Source organism: Arvicola amphibius, chromosome 10 (assembly GCF_903992535.2).
Source record: "Arvicola amphibius chromosome 10, mArvAmp1.2, whole genome shotgun sequence".
Classification (NCBI taxonomy): domain Eukaryota; kingdom Metazoa; phylum Chordata; class Mammalia; order Rodentia; family Cricetidae; genus Arvicola; species Arvicola amphibius.
In genome coordinates this window covers 98,775,087-98,797,829 of record NC_052056.1, presented here as the reverse complement: position 1 = coordinate 98,797,829, position 22,743 = coordinate 98,775,087, and the positions used below count along the sequence as shown (strand labels likewise).

The 22,743-nt window shown below is 49.2% G+C and overlaps 1 protein-coding gene across 1 annotated transcript in view; it reads left to right on the top strand.

Annotated features, from left to right (window-relative positions):
- Mad1l1 (mitotic arrest deficient 1 like 1) overlaps positions 1–22,743 on the top strand; it is a 317,149-nt gene that overhangs the window by 6,506 nt on the left and 287,900 nt on the right. The window contains exons 3-9 of the mRNA XM_038345544.1: positions 2,851–2,991; positions 5,968–6,147; positions 12,259–12,383; positions 13,001–13,082; positions 15,938–16,068; positions 16,185–16,299; positions 21,754–21,815. Of these exons, the coding sequence (XP_038201472.1) occupies positions 2,851–2,991; positions 5,968–6,147; positions 12,259–12,383; positions 13,001–13,082; positions 15,938–16,068; positions 16,185–16,299; positions 21,754–21,815 (836 nt within the window). The remainder of the gene's footprint in view (positions 1–2,850; positions 2,992–5,967; positions 6,148–12,258; positions 12,384–13,000; positions 13,083–15,937; positions 16,069–16,184; positions 16,300–21,753; positions 21,816–22,743) is intronic.

The window sequence follows — 22,743 nt, the reverse complement described above, 5'->3', positions numbered from 1 at the left end:
CTTGGGAGATGTGTCCTTTTTCAATTGAGTCATCTCCTACTGGGTGATTATATATATTATTCATATAATATATTATTTAATTATTATTAATTATTTAACATATGTTATTTAATTTTTGAGACAGGGTCTCACTGTGTAGTCCTAGCTGTCCTGGAACTTACTATGCAGACCAGGCTGGCTTTGAACACACTGAGATCTGCCCCTCTTTGCTCCCCAAGTACTGGGAATAAAGGCATGTACCACAGAAGGTGACTTGTGCTGGCAGTTTGGATAGTTCCTTGGTGTGTGCGATATATAGCATAATCTCTGGCTTCTACCCACTAGGTGTCAGTTGTGCACACACCTCTAACCCTTTGTGGCAATTGGAATGTCTCTATACAGTACCAAATGTTCCCTAGGGGCTACTTTGCCCTCTGTGGAGAGCCACTGCCCTAGTCTGAGGTTCTGAGTTAAAGTGTGTATGAGTACCTCAAGAGTGTTGTCTAGATGGAATGTTGGTTCAGTAAGTGGGTCACCCCAGGTTCTTTGAGCACCCAGGGTGTGCTGTGAAGTAGAGCAATAAGGCCTCATGAAGACAGTGTGACTTCATGACAGTACATGACACTTCCTCTGGGTCTCTTGGAGACCTGGCTTAATCACCCCTCTGGTGGTTCAGCTTCTTTGGTTTCCCAATTCTGGACTCCTGGTAGACACTCCCTGTGTATCTTCTGGTTGTCCAGGCATTAGCCATGTGCTGTGGCTGTGCAGATGTATTTAAGGTCTCCAGCCCGTGGTGATCAGGGGAGTCCCTGGGATGGACTCATTGCAAAGTTCTCAGGCTTGGAGATGCAGCCTGTAATCCTAGAATTTGGGAATTGAGGCAGGAGGATCCCAGCAAGTCCCAGGCCTGCCAGGACTACAGGGTGAAACCCTGCCTCAAAAAAAATGAAAACCCAAAGTTAATCACAGTGTGGTGGCGCATGCCTAACACCCGTCTATGCAGGGGACAGAGACAGGACATTAGAAGTCCAAGGCCATGACTACAGAACAAGTTTGAGGCCAGCCCAAGCTGTGCTGCCTAAGCCTTTGTAACAAACCAGCAGCCAGTCAGCTGAGAGTGGCACAGCTTCGGCAACTTGGTATAGCTACTGCAGGCTGGAGTGGCTCAGTGGTAGTGCTTGTCTGATATGTGTGAGACAGGTTTTGGGCTCCATCCTCAGCACTGGAGAGAGAGAGCGAGAAGATTGGGAGAGGAGAGACGAGAGAGACAGAGAGACAGAGAGAAGAGAGAGAGAGACAGCGACGAGAGCGGAAAGAGAGAAGAGTGGAGAGAGAGGAGAGGGAAGAGAGGAGAGACAGAGACAGAGAGACAGAGAGGAGAGGGAAGAGAGAGAGCAAGAGAGAGAGAGAGAGGAGAGAGAGGAGAGAGAGAAGTCGGAGAGAGAGAGAGGATGAGAGAGAGAGAGATATCTAAACCTCAAAATCAAAGTAGGAGAAAGAGAGAGATCACAGGGAGAGGGACATGGGCAGGTTCCAGGGACAACATCATTCCAGGTTGACAACTCAGCAGGACGGTGGAGCTCTGTCCTCAGTCTGTGAACTCTCCAAGGACCTCGAGCTCCAGACAGCACAACTCCTGACTGGCTAGAATTTAGCCTTGGAGATGAGGATTGAGCCCCTGGCGTCCAGATGCCTAGCTTACACTGATATACCATGATATACCATGTTTGTGGTATCTTGTTAGCTGTAGAAAAACAAATGCATCCTCTCTCTGCAAACAAGCTCACACGGTGTCACTTTGAAATCCATCCGTTTTCCTCTGCCTGCTCTTTGTGTGGACACACATGTATACGTGTATACGGAGGCTAGGGGTTGAGGCTGGATGTCTTCCTCAACTGCTGTCTACTTTTTTATTTTGAGATGGGGCCTTTCACTGCACCTGGAGCTTGCTGGTTTGACAGGGCTGGCGTGGCCCCGGGGAATCTTCTGCCTCTGCCTTTCTAGTGCTGGGTTACAGATGCTCACAGCTGCACCTTGCTTTTGCTTTATTTCTTTGGTTTGTTTTTAGAGACAGGGTCTCTCTTATAGAGCTATGCTAGAACTCACAGAGCTCCGCCTGCCTCTGTCTCCCAGGTGCTGAGATTAAAGGCGTGTGCCACCATTTCTAGCCTATGGCTTTTTTCTTGTATGTGGGTGCTCAGGATCTGAACTCAGGTCCTCAGGCTCATGCGGTCGGTGTCTTAGTCTTTTTTTTTCCTGATGCTCTGATAAAATGTCCTGACAAAAGCAGCTTAAGGAAGAAAGGGTTGATTTTGTTGAAGCTGAAGGGTGGGGAGTCAAGGCAGCTGGAGCTTAAAGCAGCAGTCACATCACCCCACACCAGGAAGCAGACAGAGGTGAACGCAAGCTGCTGCTCAGCCTTTTCTCCTCTTACCCGGTCCAGGACCCCAGGGAATGGTGCCACCCACAGTGGGCAGGTCTTCCCACTTCAGCTCTAGATACTCCTCCGCGGACATGCCCAGAGGCCCATCTTCCAGGTTGCAATAGGTCCTTTCAGGTTGACAGTTAGCTCATAACAAGAGCTGTTGAGCTGACCCAAGGCCCTTTCCTGTTTAATCTTTCTTGCTACCTCCCACTCATTTCCAAATAGAAACTCAGACTTAAGACAGTGCTTTGCTGGGGCAGTATGCAGAGTTCAGCCCTCCCCTCCCCTCCGTCTTTCCTTTGTTAATTTTTGATGCAGGATCTTGCTATGTACCCGTACTCTTGCCTCAGCCTGCTTGTCCTCAGTGCTGGCTTTGCAGGTTGCCACCTGCCTTGTTTGACATGACTGCTGAGCCTTCTTTTTTCTCTTTGGTATCAACTGCTCAGCTGGAGGAAAGAGCACAGCAGATCCGCTCGAAGTCTTACCTCATCCAAGTGGAGCGGGAGAAGATGCAGATGGAGCTGAGCCACAAGAGGGCTCGAGTGGAGCTGGAGCGAGCTGCCAACACCAGCGCCAGGAACTACGAGGTGGGTCCAGCCAGTCCCAGGGGCAGAGGGCTCCGTTCACTTGTCAGGCTGTACCAAACCGGGACCCAGCTGGCAGGGCCACCTGATGCTAGCAGGTTGGAGAAGGGCATCCTGATGTGGGGATGACCATAGAGGGGGCTGTTGGCTGTGGCTGTTGCTCGGTGACCCTGTGTTCTGGGCAGACCTGTCCCTGACTGGCCTCTATTTCCTCTTTTCTCCAGAAGAATTGCAGTGCAGATCTGGAAGAAATAGTGGGTGCTTGGGTAGGGGTAGGATAGGGTGATAGGCTCAAGAGGTTGCAGGGTTTCAGGGAGTCTTGGGGTCTGTGTAGTGTCTTACCACTTCATGAAAGTGCCCTGGCATGGGGGTGGGCATGTGGGGAAGTGCAGCCCAGTGACTTGGGGCATGTGCAGTGCAGGAAACTGTAATTGACTATTTGTGTTTGTGTGGGTGTGGGTGCACATGCATGCAACGGCAATAAGGTGACCTTAGTGTCATCTTTAGGAATGCCACCCACCTCCTTTGAGATAGATTTTCTCATAGGCCAGTTGGCCTCGGGGATCCTCCTTTTTCTGCCTTCCTACAGCTAAGACTAAAAGTGTGTCCCCTTATACTCTTGACTTTTTTTTTTTTTTTTTTCTTTTTTTGGTTTTTCGAGACAGGGTTTCTCTGCAGCTTTTTTAGAGCCTGTCCTGGAACTAGCTCTTGTAGACCAGGCTGGCCTCGAACTCACAGAGATCCACCTGCCTCTGCCTCCCGAGTGCTGGGATTAAAGGCGTGCGCCACCACCGCCCGGCTTACTCTTGACTTTTTATGTGGGTTCTGGGGATGGAACTGAGGTCCTCAGGCTTGCAAAGCAAACACTCCTGACCGGGCCCTACTCCCCTGCTTCAGTTTTATTACCAGCTTGGCTGGGATGTTCTAGGACTCTGATCAGAATGGAAGTGCCACCGTGACTTAGGTCATGCATCAGAACTCAGAGTCCGTGTGGTCCTCCCTTCCCTGTGATGGCCATCTGCCCTGTTCTGGTCTGATGTGCCCATCACAGTTTTTTTTTTTTTCCCTTGTGAGAATGGCTGGCATCTTCCCTGGGGTGGTGCTCGTTGGGTGGGTTTAAGTCTGGCATATAGAGTGCCGGTTGTGGTGTGCTGTCCTGGCTTGGCAGTTAAGACCGAAGTCCCCTTGGTAGGCTCCTGTGTTGGTTACTTTCCTTGCTGCTGTGACAGAATACCAGACAAAAACAGCTTAAGGAAGGGAGAGTTTATTTTGCTTCACAGTTCAAGGGTGCACAGTCCAACATGGCAGGTAGGCGTGGCAGCAGGGGCAGCAGGGTGCTGGTCACGTCACACCCGGTCAGGAAGCAGAGAGGTGGATGGTGGTGCTCCGTGTTCTCCTTTGTATTCAGTCTGAGACCCCAGACTTGGATCAAACTGCCTGTTTCAGGGTGGGTTCTCCTTCCTTAGGTCAGCCTCTGAGGGAGCATCTTCATAGATCCCTTAAGGTGTGTCTTCTAGGCCGTTCTAAGTCTTAACCACAACAGGAAGATCTGTCCTACCCAGACCATGTCCTGTGCTGGTGGCCTGGTCCTGCCTCTTGGGCATATCTCTCAAGAGCAGAGCCTGTCTGCCGCCATAGATCTCTGGTGTTCAGGGTTCATGCAGTCTCACGGGCATGGGGACATTAGTGAGGGCTGGCGATTGGGTCTGGAAGGCCCCTCTTGGGGAGACAGAGGGCAGCAGTGGTGGCAAAGCGAGGTCCTGGCTCTTCTGACTACCAGCTGCCTTCTCAGAGGCCTGTTCTTCTGTCCTGCTCAGAAACACTCTAAGGGGTGAGGTCTTGGAGTTGTCAGACTGTCCTCTGGAGTCTTGACATCTACAGTGGCTTTTCTGGGACTGCTCATTTGATGGTGGGCAGATAAGACAAGTCAGGCGCCCCTCCGAAAATAGCTACCAGGGAGTGAGACTGAAGGTCCGAGGACCTGTCTGTATTGGGCTGGCAGTGCCAGTGGACTGCTCCTGGCTCTGGTGGTGCTGTGATCCATCTTTCCCTCTTCTCCCTCCTTCCCTCCTGTCCCTCAGTCACAGAGCTTCACAGAGTAGGCCTCCGGGACTTGCAGAAGGGTCTTCCTCCTGTTTTGAGGCTGTAATATTAAGTTACTGTTCCCTTGGTGTGAACCACACTTCAAGGTGTGGTTCAGCCTTCCTTCTCCCTAGGGGCTGCAGCACTCTGTGTGTGTGTGTGTGTGTGTTTGTGTGTTGAGCCTTTCTTGGTTAGGGGTTGGAGCTCTGTTTTTGACACAAGCGATATCTGTCTTCATTGAGTAGTACTGCCTCCTGAAGTTCTTGGTGGCTCTGAGTAGGAGCTTGGGTGGGTGGCTTCTGCTGAGGGCAGAGTGACCATTCTCAGCATCCTTCCCCAGGCTCAGCTGGAGAGGCCCAAGGCTGACATAAGCCTCACGTCCCCGTGATGGTAGTCAGAGTGTGTGTGACTGAACTTCAGTACTGTCCCCACCTCTCTGGCTCCCCTGGAGATTCGTGTGGTGGCCCCAAAGGTGTGTGTGATGGACACCTGGGGCAGTAGTGGCCCTGCCTGCAGGCCGCCATCCGTGTCCCCTCCTTGCTGTAGTCGTCTTCTCCGTGGGGAGTCTCAACGCATTTTAATGACAGCCTGAGCATGGCCAGACAAGATCTGCTGGCGCTGCAGAAGCTCCGCTTCATTCCAAGGTCAAGTCTGAATTGTAGATTTTCTATGCTTTATCTCCTCTTGCAAGGAGGGTGGCGGTGAGCAGATGGTGTGACGAGTGTGGAGTGTGGTCCATGCCAATTGCCTCTCAGAGTGGGAGCATCATGCTGCCGCACCGGGAGCCCTGGCATCCAGGTCTCTCGTCCTGTCCTGTTTCTGTCCTTTTGTGGCTGATAGGCCTGCCTAGCTCCTCTGTGTACCACACTCCCTGACCAAGCTCTTCCTTCTCCACAGCGTGAGGTAGATCGTAACCAGGAGCTCCTGGCACGCATTCGACAACTCCAGGAGCGTGAGGCTGCGGCGGAAGAGAAGATGCGGGAGCAGCTGGAGTGCCACAGGCTGTGCAAGCAGAACCTGGATGCTACTAACCAGCAGCTTCGGGAACTGGAGGATGACCTAGCTGCAGCCAGGGAGGTGAGCGTAGGCCGCGCCTGAGACCGAGACTCGCCCTGGTACAGGTGGTTGTTTTCTAAGACAAAAGAATGAATACCGTGGTGACAGCAAGTCATCTTCATTTTATTTTTATCTGTTTGTGTGTGAACACACACACACACATGTGGGTGGCCACATGTGTGTATGCATGTCTGTGGAGGCCGGAGACCAGCCTTGGCTGTTCTTCCTCAGGTGCTGTTCACCTTGTTTTTATTTCAAAGGTTTCTCTTTAATTATGCATAAGCATATAGATATGTGCACATTAGTGCAGGTGCCCATGAAGACCAGAAGAGGGCATCAGATCCTCTGGAACCCCAGTGAAAAAGCAGCTGTGAGCTTCCTCTGCATGGCAGCCCAGGCACTTTAATCGCTGAGCTGTCTCTCCAGCATCCCTCCATCTGACACTGTATTTTGGGACAGGATTTCTCTCTGACCTGAGACTCACTGATTAGGCTAGACTGGCAGGCCAGTGAACTATAGGAGCTAGGCACTTGTCTCTGTCTCCCTGGTCCTGGGATTCTGAGCACCTCCAGCCTCGTGCTGGGGGTGGAGCTCAGGCCCTTGTGCTTACGTGATAAACGTGTCACTGACTGAGCTGTCTCTCCACATGACCTTTGTTTTAAATATACATATCATGAGTGACTGCATTTGGGGGGTTGTAATCACAGTACAAACACCAATTTTTCCATTCTACAGGGCCAGTGAGAATGTTTAATATAGGTCTTTTTTTCTGTTTTGGGCAAGGCCTCACTTTGTAACCCAGGCTGACTTCGAACTTGAGACAATCCTCCTGCTCCAATCTCTGTAATCCTGGGATGAACTGCCTTACATTTCTGAATTTGCTCTTTATAATGTGAATGCAAGAGTTGGCCAGTCCACTGTTTTTGTGTTCTCCTATCTGTGCAGTACATGGCTTCCTGTGTGAACCCATTGGCTTCCCAAACATTGCTTTGTTTGGGCAAACTACCCTCTGCGGAACTCTGGCTGCTGCCGACACTTGCTGGGCTGTGTTCACAGCAACTGTGAAGTATTGGTGTTGCTATCATCTTGTCTGTCATGGATAGGGAATGTTCTGGAAGTTCTGTTTCCTTTTTCCCCAGACATTGTAAGTAGGTGCCTGTGAATTTGCATGTCTTTGATTAGAAGCGAGTTCTGTTAGCATCAGAGATTGCCTTTGAACCAGGGTGCAGGTGCGGCGCAGTCCAGTGAAGCTGCTGCTAGTCTGTTTTGGAGGTTGCCTGAGTGTGGGTATGGAGGGAGTTGGACACCCCCCCAGGCCTCCCGTCCCTGTGTTCAAGATCACAGGTGCCAGAAGGGAACAGCTGAGAGCTCCAGGGGCCAGCCGCCTGGCATCATTGGTATTCCGTGCCCGCACCTTCTCCACTTGATAGATCCTCGGAGCGGGCTGCCGGTTATTTTTGCCTCTGCAGCGCCAGGGAGCATGTTAAGGTTGTTGGCGCATCTGTCTTCCGAAGCAAGTCTTGGCAGGAGAGGAGCCGTGATCTGTTTCCAGACGAGTGGGCTCTTGTTTCACAGAGACCTGGCCCAGGTCCTTGGCCCCTGTGTGGTAGAGGAGGCCCTTGCACACCTCAGTGAAGAGTAGAAGAGGGTCAGTGGTCCCTCCTCTGGGAAGCCTTTCCAGACCCACAGCCCAGAGTCACAGGCCCTCCACTGCAGTGTTCAGTCACGTGCCCTGATTTATCACCTCCCCACCCTCGCCCTGCTGTTCTGCCATTCATCTGTGCACTTGCTGATGCGTCCCCTCCCCCGTGATATTTGTCCTTCATTAGGGCAGGCTGTCCCTGTCGTAGCACTCGATATCTTGTGTGCATTACTGAGTCAGAGAGACATCTAAAAGGTGGCATTCACTGTGAGATGATGTTGTATGTAGGTGCACACACCTTGTGCACATGTGAAGGCCATGAGGTTGCTATTGAGGTTCTTTGTCGGTCACCTTATTTTGTGACACGGGGTCCTTTAGTAGACCCGGAACTGTCTCCTGGCCTGATGGGCTGGCCAGCAAATTCCAGGGGTCTCTGTCTCCTTAGCACTGGACTGCAGGTGTGTGGTACCACACCTAGTGTCCTAGGTAGGGTTTCTGTTACTGTGACAACACGCCATGACCAAAAACAACTTGGGGAGGCAAGAGCGCTTTTCAGCCTGCAGTTAGTCCGTCATGCAGAGAAGGCAGGGCAAGAACTCAAGACAGGAACTGGAGGCAGGATCTGAAGCAGAGGCCATGGAGGAACTCTGCCTACTGGCTTGCTCCTCATGGCTTATTCAGTCTGCCTTACAGCACCCAGGACCACCCTCGTGGGGCAGCACCACCCCAAGTGAGCTGGGCCGTCCCACATCAATCACCAATCAGTAAGAAGCTCCATAGGCTTGCTCACTGGTCAGTCTGGCAGAAGTATTTTCTGAGTTGATGCTCCCTCCTCTGGAATGACTGTACCTTTTGTCAAGCAGACATAAAATCGCAAGCACACCTAACACTTGTGTGCAGCAAGCCCCCTCCTAACGGGATCATCTCTCTAGTTTCCTGATAAAAAAGATTTTATTTTATGTGTTATTTTTTGTGTATGAGAGTTTTGCTTGCTTGTATCTGAGTACACTCAGATAGGCCAGAAGAGGCCATCAGGTGCCCTGGAGTTATAGACAGTTGCAGGCCACTGTGGGTGCTGGGAAATGGACCCAGGTCTTCTGGAAAAGTGGGCAGTGCATTTAACCCATGAGTCAAATCTCCAGCCCCCTGAATTTTGCTTGTTTGTTTTTGAGACAGGGTCTCACTGTGTAGCCCAGCCTGTCCGCAGACTTACTGTCTAACTCAGCCTCAAACTTGCTTGCCTCCAGCCTCAGGCTCTCAAGTGCTAGGATTAAAGATGTGGGCACTGTTGTCTGGTTTGAACATGTTCTTTTTTGTTTTAATTTTTTGAACTTTCTCCTTTTTTTTTTTTTTTTTTTTTTTTTTTTGGTTTTTTGAGACAGGGTTTCTCTGTAGCTTTTGGAGCCTGACCTGGAACCTGCTCTGTAGATGAGACTGGCCTCAAACTCACAGAGATCCACCTGCCTCTGTCCCCGAGTGCTGTGATTAAAGGCATGACCACCACTGCCTGGGTGAACTTTATTCTTACTAGTGTGACATGTGTATGGGTGCATCTCTGGAGGTTAGAAATCATCTCTGGAGTTGGCTTCTCTCCTTTCTTATGAGAGTCCTTTCTGAGTGGCAAGCTTTCCCTGCTGAGCTGCCACATCAGCCCTCGTTTCGGGTGTTTTTTTTTTCTTTTTCTTTTTTAGACAAGGATTTATGTATTTCCAGCTGGTTTCAAACTAGCTATGCACCAAAGATAATGGAGTTACTCTTGGGGAACAAATGAATTTATGCTTCCATAGAGCGTGGGTGGCAGGCTACTGACAGGAAACTGTGAAGTCTGCACCCAGTATGGATGATGGCTTCCCCACAGCTGTGTAGATGGCTCCTTCTTCCTTTAATCCTTCCCAGCCTCTGTATTCTAGCCCCTCCCCAAGGCCCCTGGCCACATGCAAATTAGTACAGAATTGAGTGGGTGAGAAAAGTGGCTGCAATGGCTGGATACTTCAGATGGCGCCAGTCACCCTCCACATCCCTTCTGTGACACACAGTCTACAATCAGCAAGCCCAGTGTGATCATCTTTTGCAAGCAACTGAAGTCAAGAAGATAGCAGCTGTTGCCTGGGGAGAATAGCATTAGGTAGCAATGACCTTGACTTCTGATCCCCCTGCCTCCACCTCTCCCCAGCTAGTAATACAGGCGAGTGCCATTGCACTGTTTCTGGACATGTTCTTAATACTGTCATAGTTTGTGTGTTGTGATAAGGTGTAGGCTGCTGTGATGTGGGGTTCCCCTAGCCAGCTTCCCATAGGACATAGATATAAATCCTAATGGCCTGTCAGGTACAGGGAAACAAATCTTGTGGACTGTTCTAGAGGGTGCTACTTAGAGATAGATAGATAGATAGATAGATAGATAGATAGATAGATAGATAGATAAATATATATATATATGTGTATATATATATACACACACACACACACACACATATATTATACAGCTGTTGCTTGGGGAGAATAAAATATATATATAGATAGAGAGATAGAGAGAGAGAGAGAGAGAGAAAGAGAGAGAGAGAGAGAGAGAGTGCTAGCTAGCTTTGGACTCCAATGTAGGGCCACCCAACATCACTCACGGTCTTTTTTGGGCCCACTCTGGTGAGATTTCTCCGCAGTTGGCTTCAGGCCACTGTTTGTAAATGTTAATTCATGTAGCAGTTCTAAGTGGGCTGGCTTCTCTGAGTGACTAGGCCAACTTGCTCTTTCTAGGAAAGCAGCTGGAGAGATCTGCTGGGAAGGTATGGGTGGAGCAAGGGTGGAGGTTCCTGCAGGTTTCTTTGGGTAGACATTCAATGTTGTCACATGTACTTTCTGTCCATCTGTGAGTCTGCTGGTCAGGGCCTACTGGCTTTGCTCTGAGACTGCACTTTTTCTAAGCACTATGGGTCTCTATTAGCTTCATTAACCCAGGTTGCTTGCTTCATCCTGAGGGGCTTTTATGGTAGGGATTCTAGGCATGTGCTCCCTCTGGAGCACGTATCAGCTCCTCACTGGGGGATTCTAGGCTGGTGCTCACCACTGAGCTGCATTCCCCATATCCCTTCCCCCCCGTAGGAGATTTCAGTTAGTTTTTCTACTATTGTACTACATCTCTGCTCTCTCTCTCTCTCTCTCTCGATTAAGAAAATTATTTTTATCAACATTTATGTGTGTGCATGTAGGTGCCCATGGAGTCTGGAGGCCAGAGGTATTAGATCCCCTGCAGCTGGTAGTATAGGCTGTTGTGTCAGCTGATACGGATACTGGAAACTGTCCTCTAAAAGAGTAATATGTATTCTTAACCACTGAGCTATTTCTCTATTTCCAACTTTAATTTTTTTAAATAAATCTTTTAAAAATTTTTATTGAGCTATATTGTGTTCTGCCTGCACACCAGGAGAGGGCACCAGATCTCATTACAGATGGTTGTGAGCCACCATGTGGTTGCTGGGAATTGAACTCAGGACTTCTGGAAGAACAGCCAGTGCTTTTAACTCGGAGCCATTTCTCCAAGCCAACTTTATTTATTTATTTTTTTTAAGACAAGGTCTTACTATATAGCCTTGGCTGGCTTTGAACTCACAGAGTTTGTCTGCTTCTGCCTACTAAGTGCTAGGATTAAAAATGTGTGCCACTCTGCTTTACCCTCTTTTTACTTTTTACTTTGAGATAGGTTCTTGTTAAGGTGCCCAGATTGGCTTTGAGCCTATTCTGTACGCCTCAAGGGGCTTAAACATCTCTCTCCCTTTCTTTCTTTATTCTTTCTTTTAATTTTCTGAGACAGGGTTTTGCTATGTAGCCCTTACTGTCCTGGAACTTCCTTTGTAGACCAGGCTGGCCTCAAACTCACTGAGATCCACCTGCCTCTGCCTCCCGAGTGCTGGGATTAAAGGCGTGTACCACCTCCGCCTGGTCAGGGGCTTAAACTTTTAATTCACTTTCCTCAAGTTCCTGAGTAGCTGGCACACCAGGCTTGTACTGCTGCACTCTGTTTAAACAAAGTTCTGATGACAGCCTGCATCTTGGCCAGGACCTTGTGGTTTTCCCATCCTGGGTGGCCTTCTGTTGGAATGTTGGCATGCAGGCCTTAAGGAGGCTTAGAGTGTGGCAGTGGTCTGAGGTGTGGGACACTCATTGTCCAGGGCGCTGGATGTGGTTGGTACTCTGTATGGATGCTAATGGACATCAGAGGGTCAGATGTGGCTGCGACCAGCTTTCCTACAGAACCTGGCTGTGACCCACGTCTGTGTCAGTGATGAAGAGCACAAGCAGGCCTTTGGCCGGGATGTTTGTGAGAGGGTGTGTTGTCTATTCACCGTGTGCTCCCTCTGTTCTGCCCTGGGGAGAACATGGGAGGTGCCCTGCCCTTCCTTTCTCCTCTGTCTCTGTGTGTGAAAGCAAAGCCTGGGTACTTAGTCTGCATGCAGACAGGACCCCAGTGAGCAGCCAGTTTTCTCCACTTGCAGAGGATTAGTTCCTTGAAGGGGCGTGTCTCTGAGATGCAGTTAAGTGCGATGGACCAGAAGGTGCAGGTGAAGCGCCTGGAGTCTGAGAAGCAGGAGCTGAAGGAGCAGCTGGACCTGCAGCAGCGGTGAGAGCTTGGCTAGCCTGTGTCAGTCCCCAGACAGCCGTGTCACAGACCACGCAGGGCACACAGTGAGGCCTCTGGACTGGGGAGTGAACCTCAGAGTAAGGGAGTACGACTTAGTTCTTTTCTTCCCGGGGTGAAGTGCCTTCTTGGAGCTGGCTTCCAGAGGAAAGCCCAGCTAAGTTAGGTTTTGAGGACATGGGTTACTGTGCCTGGGCAAGCAGTTCTAGGTCACAGTGGACACGGATATGGTGGTTAGTAGGTGGTAGTCAGGAGGCTTTGGATTTGGCCCTGCAGGTCTGGCCCTTACCCTAGGCAGGTGTTTCCTGAGGAATGTTCTACCCCTACTATGGGCAGGCCCGGGTGGTCTCTGATGCCTGCAGCAGCACCATGGCTGGCTGACACCATGGACTGAGTGGTGGACAGAGAACTAGGTAGTGCCACAGGTAGCCTGGGCTCCCTTGTAACCTCATCAGTGTCCCAGTCTTAGAGCCTGTGCAGAGGCTGGCCCAGGACTTGGGGTCTCCCTGCATAAGGTGTGTGTGTTTGCATTCATCCTGGGGCTCAGGCTGAGGGACATCATGGACTGGCCTTGCATCTACTTTCCTTTTCTTTTATAGGAAATGTCAGGAGGCAAATCAGAAGATCCAGGAACTTCAGGCCAGTCAAGAAGAAAGAGCTGACCAGGAACAGAAGATTAAGGTAGGCGTTTCCTGTTGGCCTGGGCAGCTTCCTATACTGAGCAGGGGTAGGGCCAGCCCTCCTGTCAGTCACAGACCTTCCTGAATGGAGGCGTGCTCAGTGGCACGTGAGGGTGCAGGCTGATTATTTTGTGGATGCCAGGTCCTGTGCTGACAGGCAAGGGAGGCCTCAGCGAGTGATCAAGGAAGCTGGCACCTACTGATGAAGGCCCACCAGAAACCCATGGAAAGAGGTAACACAGAGGACTGTGCAGTTGAGGCTTAGAGAGGTGGGGCCAGGACACATCTGTGACTCCAGAGAGGCTGAGAGGGGAAGATCACAAGTTTGAATCCAGCTTGTACTACAAGAAGGAGTTTTTTCACGCCGGAGCATGGTTGAGCTAGGTCACTAAGCCAGGGCTGTCTGATTTAAGGTCAGGCTCCTTTACTCCATTGCAGGACTTCTCAACCTGTGGGTTGTGAGTGACGCTTTCACAGCGTTTCCTAAGACATCAGGAAGCACAGATATTTATATTATAGAAAGATTTATATTGTAGAAAGATTATAGTTATGAAGTAACAACAAAAGTAATACTGTGGTTGAGGGTCACCACAACATGAGGAACTGCATGAGGAAGGAAGTAGAACCACTACTCTAGAGGGTGTTGCTGGAGAGCTGGTGCCTTGAGCTTCCTTCCATGGCTTCCTGTTGCTTTTAGGGTATTATCCAGTGCCAGGAAGGAGGGCTGCTTTAGTTGTCTCCCTGCTGCCTCTGTTTTGTGTGTGTGTGTGTGTGTGTGTGTGTGTGTGTAGGTGGGGATGGGCAGCTCCAAAGTAGAGAGTGGGCTTAGCTCCTTATGCCTCTGACTACCATTTTTTTTTAAGATTTATTTATTATGTATATCGTGTTCTGTCTGCATATATTCCTGCATGCCAGAAGAGGGCACCAGATCTCATTATAGATTGTTATGAACCGTCATGCATCATGTGGTTACTGGGAATTGAACTCAGGACTTCTGGAAGAGCCGTCAGTGCTCTTAACTACTGAGCTATCTCTCCAGCATCTCTGGCTACTTTTTTTTTTTTTTTAACCTGGCTCTGTTGTCTCTTTTTTTATTTACTTGCTTAAATATTTATTTTTATTTCTATATATGTGTGGGTGTGGGTTATCTGCAGAGACCAGAAGAGATCTGGAGCTGGAGCTAGGGGCCGTTGTGAGCTGCCTGTCTGGGTCCTGAGAACTGAATATGGGTTCTCTGGCAGAGCAGCAAGTGTTCTTTTTGCTGAGCCTTCTCTCTAGACCCCACTCCCTGCCTTCTTAGTTACCTTCTTCCTGGTTCTGTTTCCTTCTGTAGCCCTTGGCCCACCTCTCATTATTTCCTTGTTCATAGAGGTTGACCAATTGGTCCTCTCTGTCACTCTGGCCCACCACTTGGATGGAGCTGGGCTCTATGAAGGTTTGTTCAGTTGATTTGATTCTGGTTTATATACAGCCTATTCAGTGACTTGTCACTAGATGCCAGTGCTACCTTGTGGAGGGCCAGGGTACGAGTGCAGTGTCAGAAGGTCTGTCACACAGTGGGAACAAAAGCAACTGTTGCAGGTTCACCACTGGTACAGCAGAAGCCAACCACAGGCAGGAGGTGTGCTGTGCGCTGCGTTTAGGCCAGAAGTGCCATAGGCGTCTGCTGTTGGGGACCAGAGGGCCCCACATCTGGAGAGGATGTGGATAGGCACAGGCAGAAGGACAGCGGTATGTGTGCTGGCCCTGAGGTGGAGTCCAGGGCTGCTCTAGAGGCGATGATGAGGGCGCCCCTGAGCAGCATAGCAGCCTAGGCCTGCAAGGCTTCCTAGATGCTCGGGACAAGGTAGAAGACCTCTGTGGCTCCCATGGCTTTGATGAGAAAAAGATTTATTTAGTTAGAAATTAGCTGTGTTTGTATCTATCTCTGTGGGGATGTGCATGTGAGTGTGAGGGTACATGCGTGCAGCTGTCACAGGGAGGCCAGAGATGATGCCTTCCCTGGGCCTGGAGTTACAGACAGTCATGAACTTGACATGGGTGCTGAGGACAGTGTTGTTCCTCTCAGGATGTTGTTCCCCACCCACCTCCTTTTTTTTTGTGGTGGGAGACAGGGTCTGTCATTGGACTGAGACTCTCCATTGGCCTCTCCCTGCTTAGAATTACAACTGTGTACCACTGTTCCCAGCTTTTTTTTTTTTTTTCAAATTTCAGTTTAAAATTTTTTTTGATTTTATTTATTTATTTATTATGTATACAACATTCTGCCTCCATGTATGCCCGCATGCCAGAAGAGGGCGCCAGATCTCATTACAGATGGTTGTGAGCCACTATGTGGTTGCTGGGAATTGAACTCAGGACCTCTGGAAGAGCAGTCAGTGCTGTTAACCACTGAGCCATCTCTCCAGCCCCTAAAATTTTTATTTATTTATTTTTGAGTCAAATCTTTCTATGTAGTCCTAGCAGTCCTGGAAATCTTTTTGTAGACCAGGTTGGCCTTGAACTCACAGAGATTCTCCTGCCTCTGCCTCCCAGGTGCTGGAATTAAAGGCCTGTGTTACCATACCTGCCTTTTTTTTTTAAAACTGTGTAGGTTGAGCGGAGTTAGGGCCTCATGCTTCCTGCGTGGCAAGTACTTACTGGCTGAGTTAGCTCTCTAGCTCCTGGCACCTCCATGTTCTCCTCCTTGAAGTGATCCTCATGATCTCAATGTCCCAGACCTTCTGCCTGCCCTAGGTCATTCATTCCTAGCTGGAAGCCTGCGTGTCCTTCAGGTTAGCCTCTCTGTTTTACCGAGGCTCTGTTTGCCATGCTTCCTGGCTGCTTACTCTCCTTTTTCCTTTTTGCCTCTCACAGGACCTGGAGCAGAAGCTGTGCCTGCAAGAGCAAGATGCAGCCGTGGTGAAGAGCATGAAGTCTGAGCTGCTGCGTCTGCCCAAGATAGAGCGCGAGCTGAAGAGGCTGCGTGAGGAAAACACTCATCTGAGGTGAGGGCCCATGCGCAGCCTGCTGCCCTAGCTGGGAGTTGGCCGCCTGGGCTCACTGTCCTTTGGGTTCATCCCCAACATGTGTGGCTGTTGGCGTGACTGTTCTGGCCTCACAGGGAGGTGAAGGAGACCAACGGGCTACTCACCGAAGAGCTGGAAGGTCTGCAGAGGAAGCTGGGCCGTCAGGAGAAGATGCAGGAAGCTCTGGTTGACGTGGAGTTGGAGAAGGAGGTGAGTAGCGGGTGAACCATGTCTCCAGGGCTAGCCGCTGGCCTGTCTGGAGCACCCTGGGCATCTCTGTCACGCACAGTAGTTGGTCAGCTGTGGGGTCGCTGTGGTGGTGTCGTGGATAGTGCAGTCAGCTGAGACTCTGCAGTCACTGCTGACTGTTGCAGATAGAAGCTTCTTCTATTACAGCTGACAGCGGTATATTCTGTGGGCATAAATGCAGCTCTTTAGAAGGCAACTTGACAGATCCTTTATGTACAATAGCTGTTGTTTCTGTACTAGGTTCCATGACATCCCTACCTACCAGATGGGAGTTTCCTCTTCTGGAATGAGCATCAAATCTAATCAGAAAGCAGTTGGTTACCCTGGTAACATACCTGCCATGGTTGCACCCTTTGGGCCATTTTGCTTGGTTGCTTATTATTGTGCGCACAGGCTCTAACGCTGGATAAGGCTGTTGATAACAGTTCTTCCCTAACAGCCTACACAGTCCCTTGCAGCACCCCAAGGACTAGCTAGGAGAGAGGAAGCTTCCAGCTCAGTTCTAGTGTGACTTCTCTGGTCTCCACAGTGTGTGCTGTCTTTAGCAACAGTGGCTCACCATGGAATTCTGGTGGGCAACCAATAGCACTCACAGTTTCCGTTCATTGTTTTAGAGCCTCAGAGGCCTCTCTTGACCTCTCTACCTTATGTTTTGAGACAGAGTCTCTCACTGAACCTGGAGCTTACTAATTCAGCTAGGCCAGATGAGCAGTGAGCTCCAGGTCTCTGCCTGTTTGTTTTCCTCTTGCGTTGGATTTTAGGTGTCTGCTCTTATGCCCAGCTTTGGTTAGATGAGTTTTGGGGATTAAACTCAGCTTTCACGCTTGTGTGGTAAGCTGTTTGCTTGACTGAGCCATTTCCCAGTTTCATCTCTGTCTTCCTGTGGAAGTCCAAGGCACCTGAGGGCCTGGTGGTACTACAGAGTTCTCTGTGACCAGCTGGCGCTGCAGCTCCTGTCTGTTCATGCTGTCCCAGACAGGCCTCTTTTGGAGGCAAAAGACCTGGAGCTCTTTTTGTCCTTTCCCCTGGCATTTTGTCCAGAGAGCCTTTCTTTTGGTTTTGAATGAGTGGGTTTATAAGTATACAGCAAGCGAAAGTAAAAGAAAAACACAGCAAGTAGCTGATAGAGAGAAGCAGCACACAGCACAGAGCATAAAACATCTGATTGGGTGCTTACGGCATCCCGCAGGGATGACTTGGAAGTCCTGCTGGGGTTCCCAGTGGAGAGTTTTGGGTGCTTCCGGCTTCACATTCTCACCACAGGCGCTTTTATACCACAAATAAGCAATAGTTACCTTTGCTGGATGGTTCCCATTTTAGCTATTCTCAAGGGCCAAGTTTTTTTTTTTTTTTTTTTTTTTTTTGTTTTTCCAGGTTCCTTTTTTTTTTTTTTTTTTTTTTTTTTTGTTTATATTTAAAAATTACCATCTCCTTCCCTCCTCCTCCCCCCTCCCTCCCCTCCTTCTCCCCTTTCTCTCCCCTCCTTCTCCCCCTTCCCTCCCCTCCCCTCCACCCATACCTCCCCTCCCTCCCTCTCAAGGCCAAGGAGCCATCAGGGTTCCCCACTCTATGCTAAGACCAAGGTCCTCCCAACTCCCCCCAGGTCCAGGAAGGTGATCGACCAAGCTGAGAAGGCTCCCACAGAGCCCGTCCATGAAGAAGAATCAGAGCCCAGAGCCATTGTCCTTTGCTTCTCAGTCAGCCCCCGCTGTTGGCCACACTCAGAGAGACGGGTTTGGTCGCATGATCCATCAGTCCCATTCCAACTGGAGTTGGTGATCTCCCATTAGTTCTGTCCCACCGTCTCCATGAGTGAACGCACCCCTCTCGTTCCTGACTTTCTCCCTCATGTTCTCGCTCCTTCTGCTCCTCATCGGGACCTTGGGAGCTCAGTCCAGTGCTCCAATGTGGGGCTCAGTCACCTTCCCCATCTGTCGCCAGCTGGAGGTTCCCTCACGGTCCTGACTTTCTTTCTCATGTTCTCTCTCCTTCTGCTCCTCATCAGGACCTTGGGAGCTCAGTCCGGTGCTCCAAGGTGGGGCTCTGTCATTTTCTTCATCTATCGTCAGGTGGAGGTTCTATGGTGATATGCAAGAAATTCATCAGTATGGCTATAGGAACTGGCCTTTTCAGGCTCCCTCTCCTCAGCTGCCCAAGGAACTAACTGGGGGCGTCTCCCTGGAAACCTGGGAACCCCTCTAGGGTCAAGTCTCTTGACAACCCTCAGGTAGCTCCTTAAATTCAGATATATGCTTCCCTGCTCTCATATCCACCCTTCCTATATCCCAAGCACCCCATTCCTCCGAGCTCCCCCCGCTCTCCCCTTCACACTTTTCTCTCCCCATCTTCCCTTGGCCCAGTCTTGCCCAACCCTCAAGTTCCCAATTTTGCCTGGCGATCGTGTCTACTTCCAATATCCAGGAGGATTACTATATCTTTTTTGGGAGTTCACCTTCTTATTATCTTCTCAAGGATCCCAAACTTATAGGCTCGATGTCCTATAATCATGGCTAGAAACCGAATATGAGTGAGTACATCCCATGTTCATCTTTATGGGTCTGGGTTACCTCACTCAGAATAGTGTTTTCTATTTCCATCCATTTGCCTGCAAAATTCAAGATGTCATTGTTTTTTACCGCTGAGTAGTATTCTAGCATGTATATATTCCACAGTTTCTTCATCCATTCTTCCACTGAAGGGCATCTAGGCTGTCTCCAGGATCTGGCTATTACAAATAATGCTGCTATGAACATAGATGAGCATATGCTTTTGTTGTATGATTGGGCATCTCTTGGGTAGATTCCCAATAGTGGAATTGCTGGGTCCTGGGGTAGGTTGATCCCGAATTTCCTGAGAAACCGCCACACTGCTTTCCAAAGTGGTTGCACAAGTTTGCATTCCCACCAGCAATGGATGAGTGTGCCCCTTACCCCACAACCTCTCCAGCAAAGGTTATTATTGGTGTTTTGGATTTTAGCCAATCTGACAGGTGTGAGATGATATCTCAAAGTTGTTTTGATTTGCATTTCCCTGATAGCTAGGGAGGTTGAGCATGACCTTAAGTGTCTTTTGGCCATTCGAACTTCTTCTGTTGAGAATTCTCTGTTCAGTTCATCGCCCCATTTTTTAATTGGGTTAATTGGCATTTTACCGTCTAGTCTCTTGAGTTCCTTATATATTTTAGAGATCAGACCTTTGTCAGTTGCAGGGTTGGTGAAGATCTTTTCCCAGTCAGTAGGCTGCCTTTGTGTCTTAGTGACAATGTCCTTTGCTTTACAGAAGCTGCTCAACTTCAGGAGGTTCAAGGGCCAAGTTTTGCTTTTTGTTTTTGTTTTTTTTTCCTGAGACAGGGTTTCTCTGTGTAGCCCTGGTTGTCTTGGAACTCTCTTTGTAGACCAGATTGGCTTCAAACTCGGAGATACAATTGCATCTGCCTGTTGAGCACTGGGATTAAAGGTGTGTACCACCATGACCTAGCGCCAAGTGTTTTTAATGCCATAGCAGCTTGTAGTTCTCTTCTTCCTTGTTGCAGGATCAGAGGGTCCAGCCTGTAGTTGAATTTTCTTTACTCTTTGCTCTTTGAGGGGCCCACCACCAAGCTCCTAAATAATCACATGGAGACTTATTCTTACTTCTGAATGCTTGACTTATTTCTAGCAAGCTTTTCTTAACTTATTCCATCTACCTTTTGCCTCTGGGCTTTCACTTTTTCAAAATTTCTGTATATTTTTTCTTCTTATTTCGTGTCTGGATATGTGGCTGGGTGGCTAGCTCCCGGCATCCTCCTCTCCTCTTCCTGTTTATTCTCTCTGCATGCGAGCCCCGCCTATTTCTCTTTCCTGCCTTGCTATTGGCCATTCAGCTTTTTATTAGGCCAATCAGGTGTTTTAGACAGTCAACATAACACAGCTCTAAACAAATGCAACATAAAAGAATTCAACATATCTTTACATCATTAAACAAATACTCCACAGCATTAACAAATGTAACACATATTTAACTAATATTATTCAACACCAGCCTGTCCCGGGACTTGAAATAAACTGGTTGAAGTCTGAGACAAGGAAGCAAGGAAGGCCACCTTGGCCCCTGAGCCCACTTTCAACAAGTGCCAACAACACATGATGTTTACCAACGCAATTTATATTACACCTAGATCTAATGTTTTGTCTTTGACATTTTTTGAGGTTTAGGGTGTAGAATCACACTGCTTTGCTTGAAGTTGTACATGAACGTGTGCTAGCTGTTGACCCTGAGTCAGTCCATGCCTCATCTGTCTTATAGAAAGAAGTCAGGGCATGGCAGGGAAACACGTAGGAAATGGCCATAGGAAAGTTAGTAGCTGAGCACCTGCCCCACCCTTTTAAAGTTTTTAGTTTATGTTTGTGTGTGTATGTGAGAAATAGTGAGCAAATGCACATGCCATAGTGTATGTGTATGCATGTATGTATATGTGTATGTAATGTATGTATGTATGTGAGAAAGTGAACATACATGCCACCGTGTATGGGTGTATATGTGTGTATGTATAAGTGAGAAAGTGAACGCACATGCCACAGTATATGGTTGTATGTGTATGTGTGTGTTTGTGTATATATGTATGTGAGAAAGTGAATGCATATGCCACAGTATATGGGTGTGTGTGTGTGTGTGTGTATGCATATGAGAAAGTGAATGCACATGTCATAGTGGTTGTTTGTGTGTGTGTATATGTATGTATGTGAAAAAGTGAGTGTGTCAAAGCGTATGTGTGTATGTATGCTTGTGTGTGTCTATAAGTATGTATGTGAGAAAGAACGAGTGGATGTATGTATGTGCCACATTGTATAGATGTTCCAGGGCAGTAGAGAGAGTAGGTTTTCTACCCTGTGCATCTGGGGATCAAACTCAATTTACCAGGCATGTTGGTGAGTCTTTCACCATCTTGCTGTCCATCTTGCCATCTTGAGTGAGTTTGTTTTGTGGGGTTCAAACTGGTATAGAACAGGCACATAGGTGTAGTTGGTCCTGTCTCCCCATCATCATGGCTGGCTAGATCCATCTAAGTCATCCTTGGTCCTGGCCTACCATAGATTTTGGGGAAAACTGGCTCTAGAGTGGAGTTCATCTACCTAGGGCTTAGCATTCTGAGAGAGGCCCCTGGAAGGTTAAGAGAGATCCGTCCTTGTGAGTAAGGACTGAGTGTGCACTCAGCCCAGGCTTCTGCAGGACTGTGGCACCCTTACAATGCCAGGAATGTGCCTGGCCTGGCAGAAAGTAGCAAGGCCTAGGCAAGTCATGCACCTACATCTGCTAAAGTTGCACAACCACCTCTTACGTCAGATAGGATGGGGGACTCCCAATTCCTTTGTCCTTGTTAGTGTTCACATGACGGTTGCTGGGCAAGGACGCTGATGACTGTAATTGTCTTTATAGAAGCTGCTTGCAAAGCTGCAGAGCTGGGAGAAACTGGACCAGACCATGGGCTTGAATCTCAGGTGGGTGTGTTGCCGCTATCTCCGCCGGGTTGCTGACCTCCAGTGCTGTCTCCTGCTTCCTGGCTCAGAGTCCTCAGAGGATAGGGCAGGCAGTCTCCTTTGTGTGCTGTGGTGAGGAGCTCTTGTTTAGGCTTAATGGTGCTTTGTATGGAAGGGAGGCCAAGCCTCATTGTGGACTGTTGAGAATCTGTATCTCCATAGAGCGGGCGGCAGCATTGCACTGGCTTGCATGTTTCCAGGGCCCTGTGTATATAAGGAAGCAATCCCTTTGGGGGAAAATCATTTCTTTTAGGTGATGATAACCTTTGGGGGTGAACTGAGTTCAAACCCCATCATACTGGAAGATTCATGTCCTGCTGGGAACCCTGAAGCATCCCATGTGACTGATCTGTGTCAGACATGGGTGGAGAGAGGCTGAGTGGACCACAGGCCAGAGCTGCTGGGCACTGTTTTCCAACACATAGCAAGGGCAAAGTGTTCCCTGTTGCTGTCCCATCTGTACACCGCTCTGTTCTGGGGTGCCATTCACTGCTGACCTGCCTCATTTGTGGTTCAGTTTTGGGGTGCCCTTCAGCTGCCACCACCAGCTGTGAGCTCCTGAGTCTTGGCCTGGATGTCCCTCTTCATGGTGGCCATGTCTTTCCAGGTCCCGGGGAAGTTGGGTACTGATGGTTGAGATGGTTGGGGTGATGAGCTGTTGGAGCTTGGGCACAGCCCTGTGGGATCCAAGCAGCCCTTGTTTTAATACTTCCGGCTTGCCGGCTGTCTTTCCTGCTGCTCTGAGAAGCGAGGCCAGATGGGGACTGCCTGAGCTCAGCTGTCTTATAATCACACTGTCCCCTGCTGGCTCTGGAGTCATCACCTTCCAATGGCAGCACTGCCTTCCGTTCTGTCACTTGACAGCGTCTCTTCATTTCCTCTCCAGCCA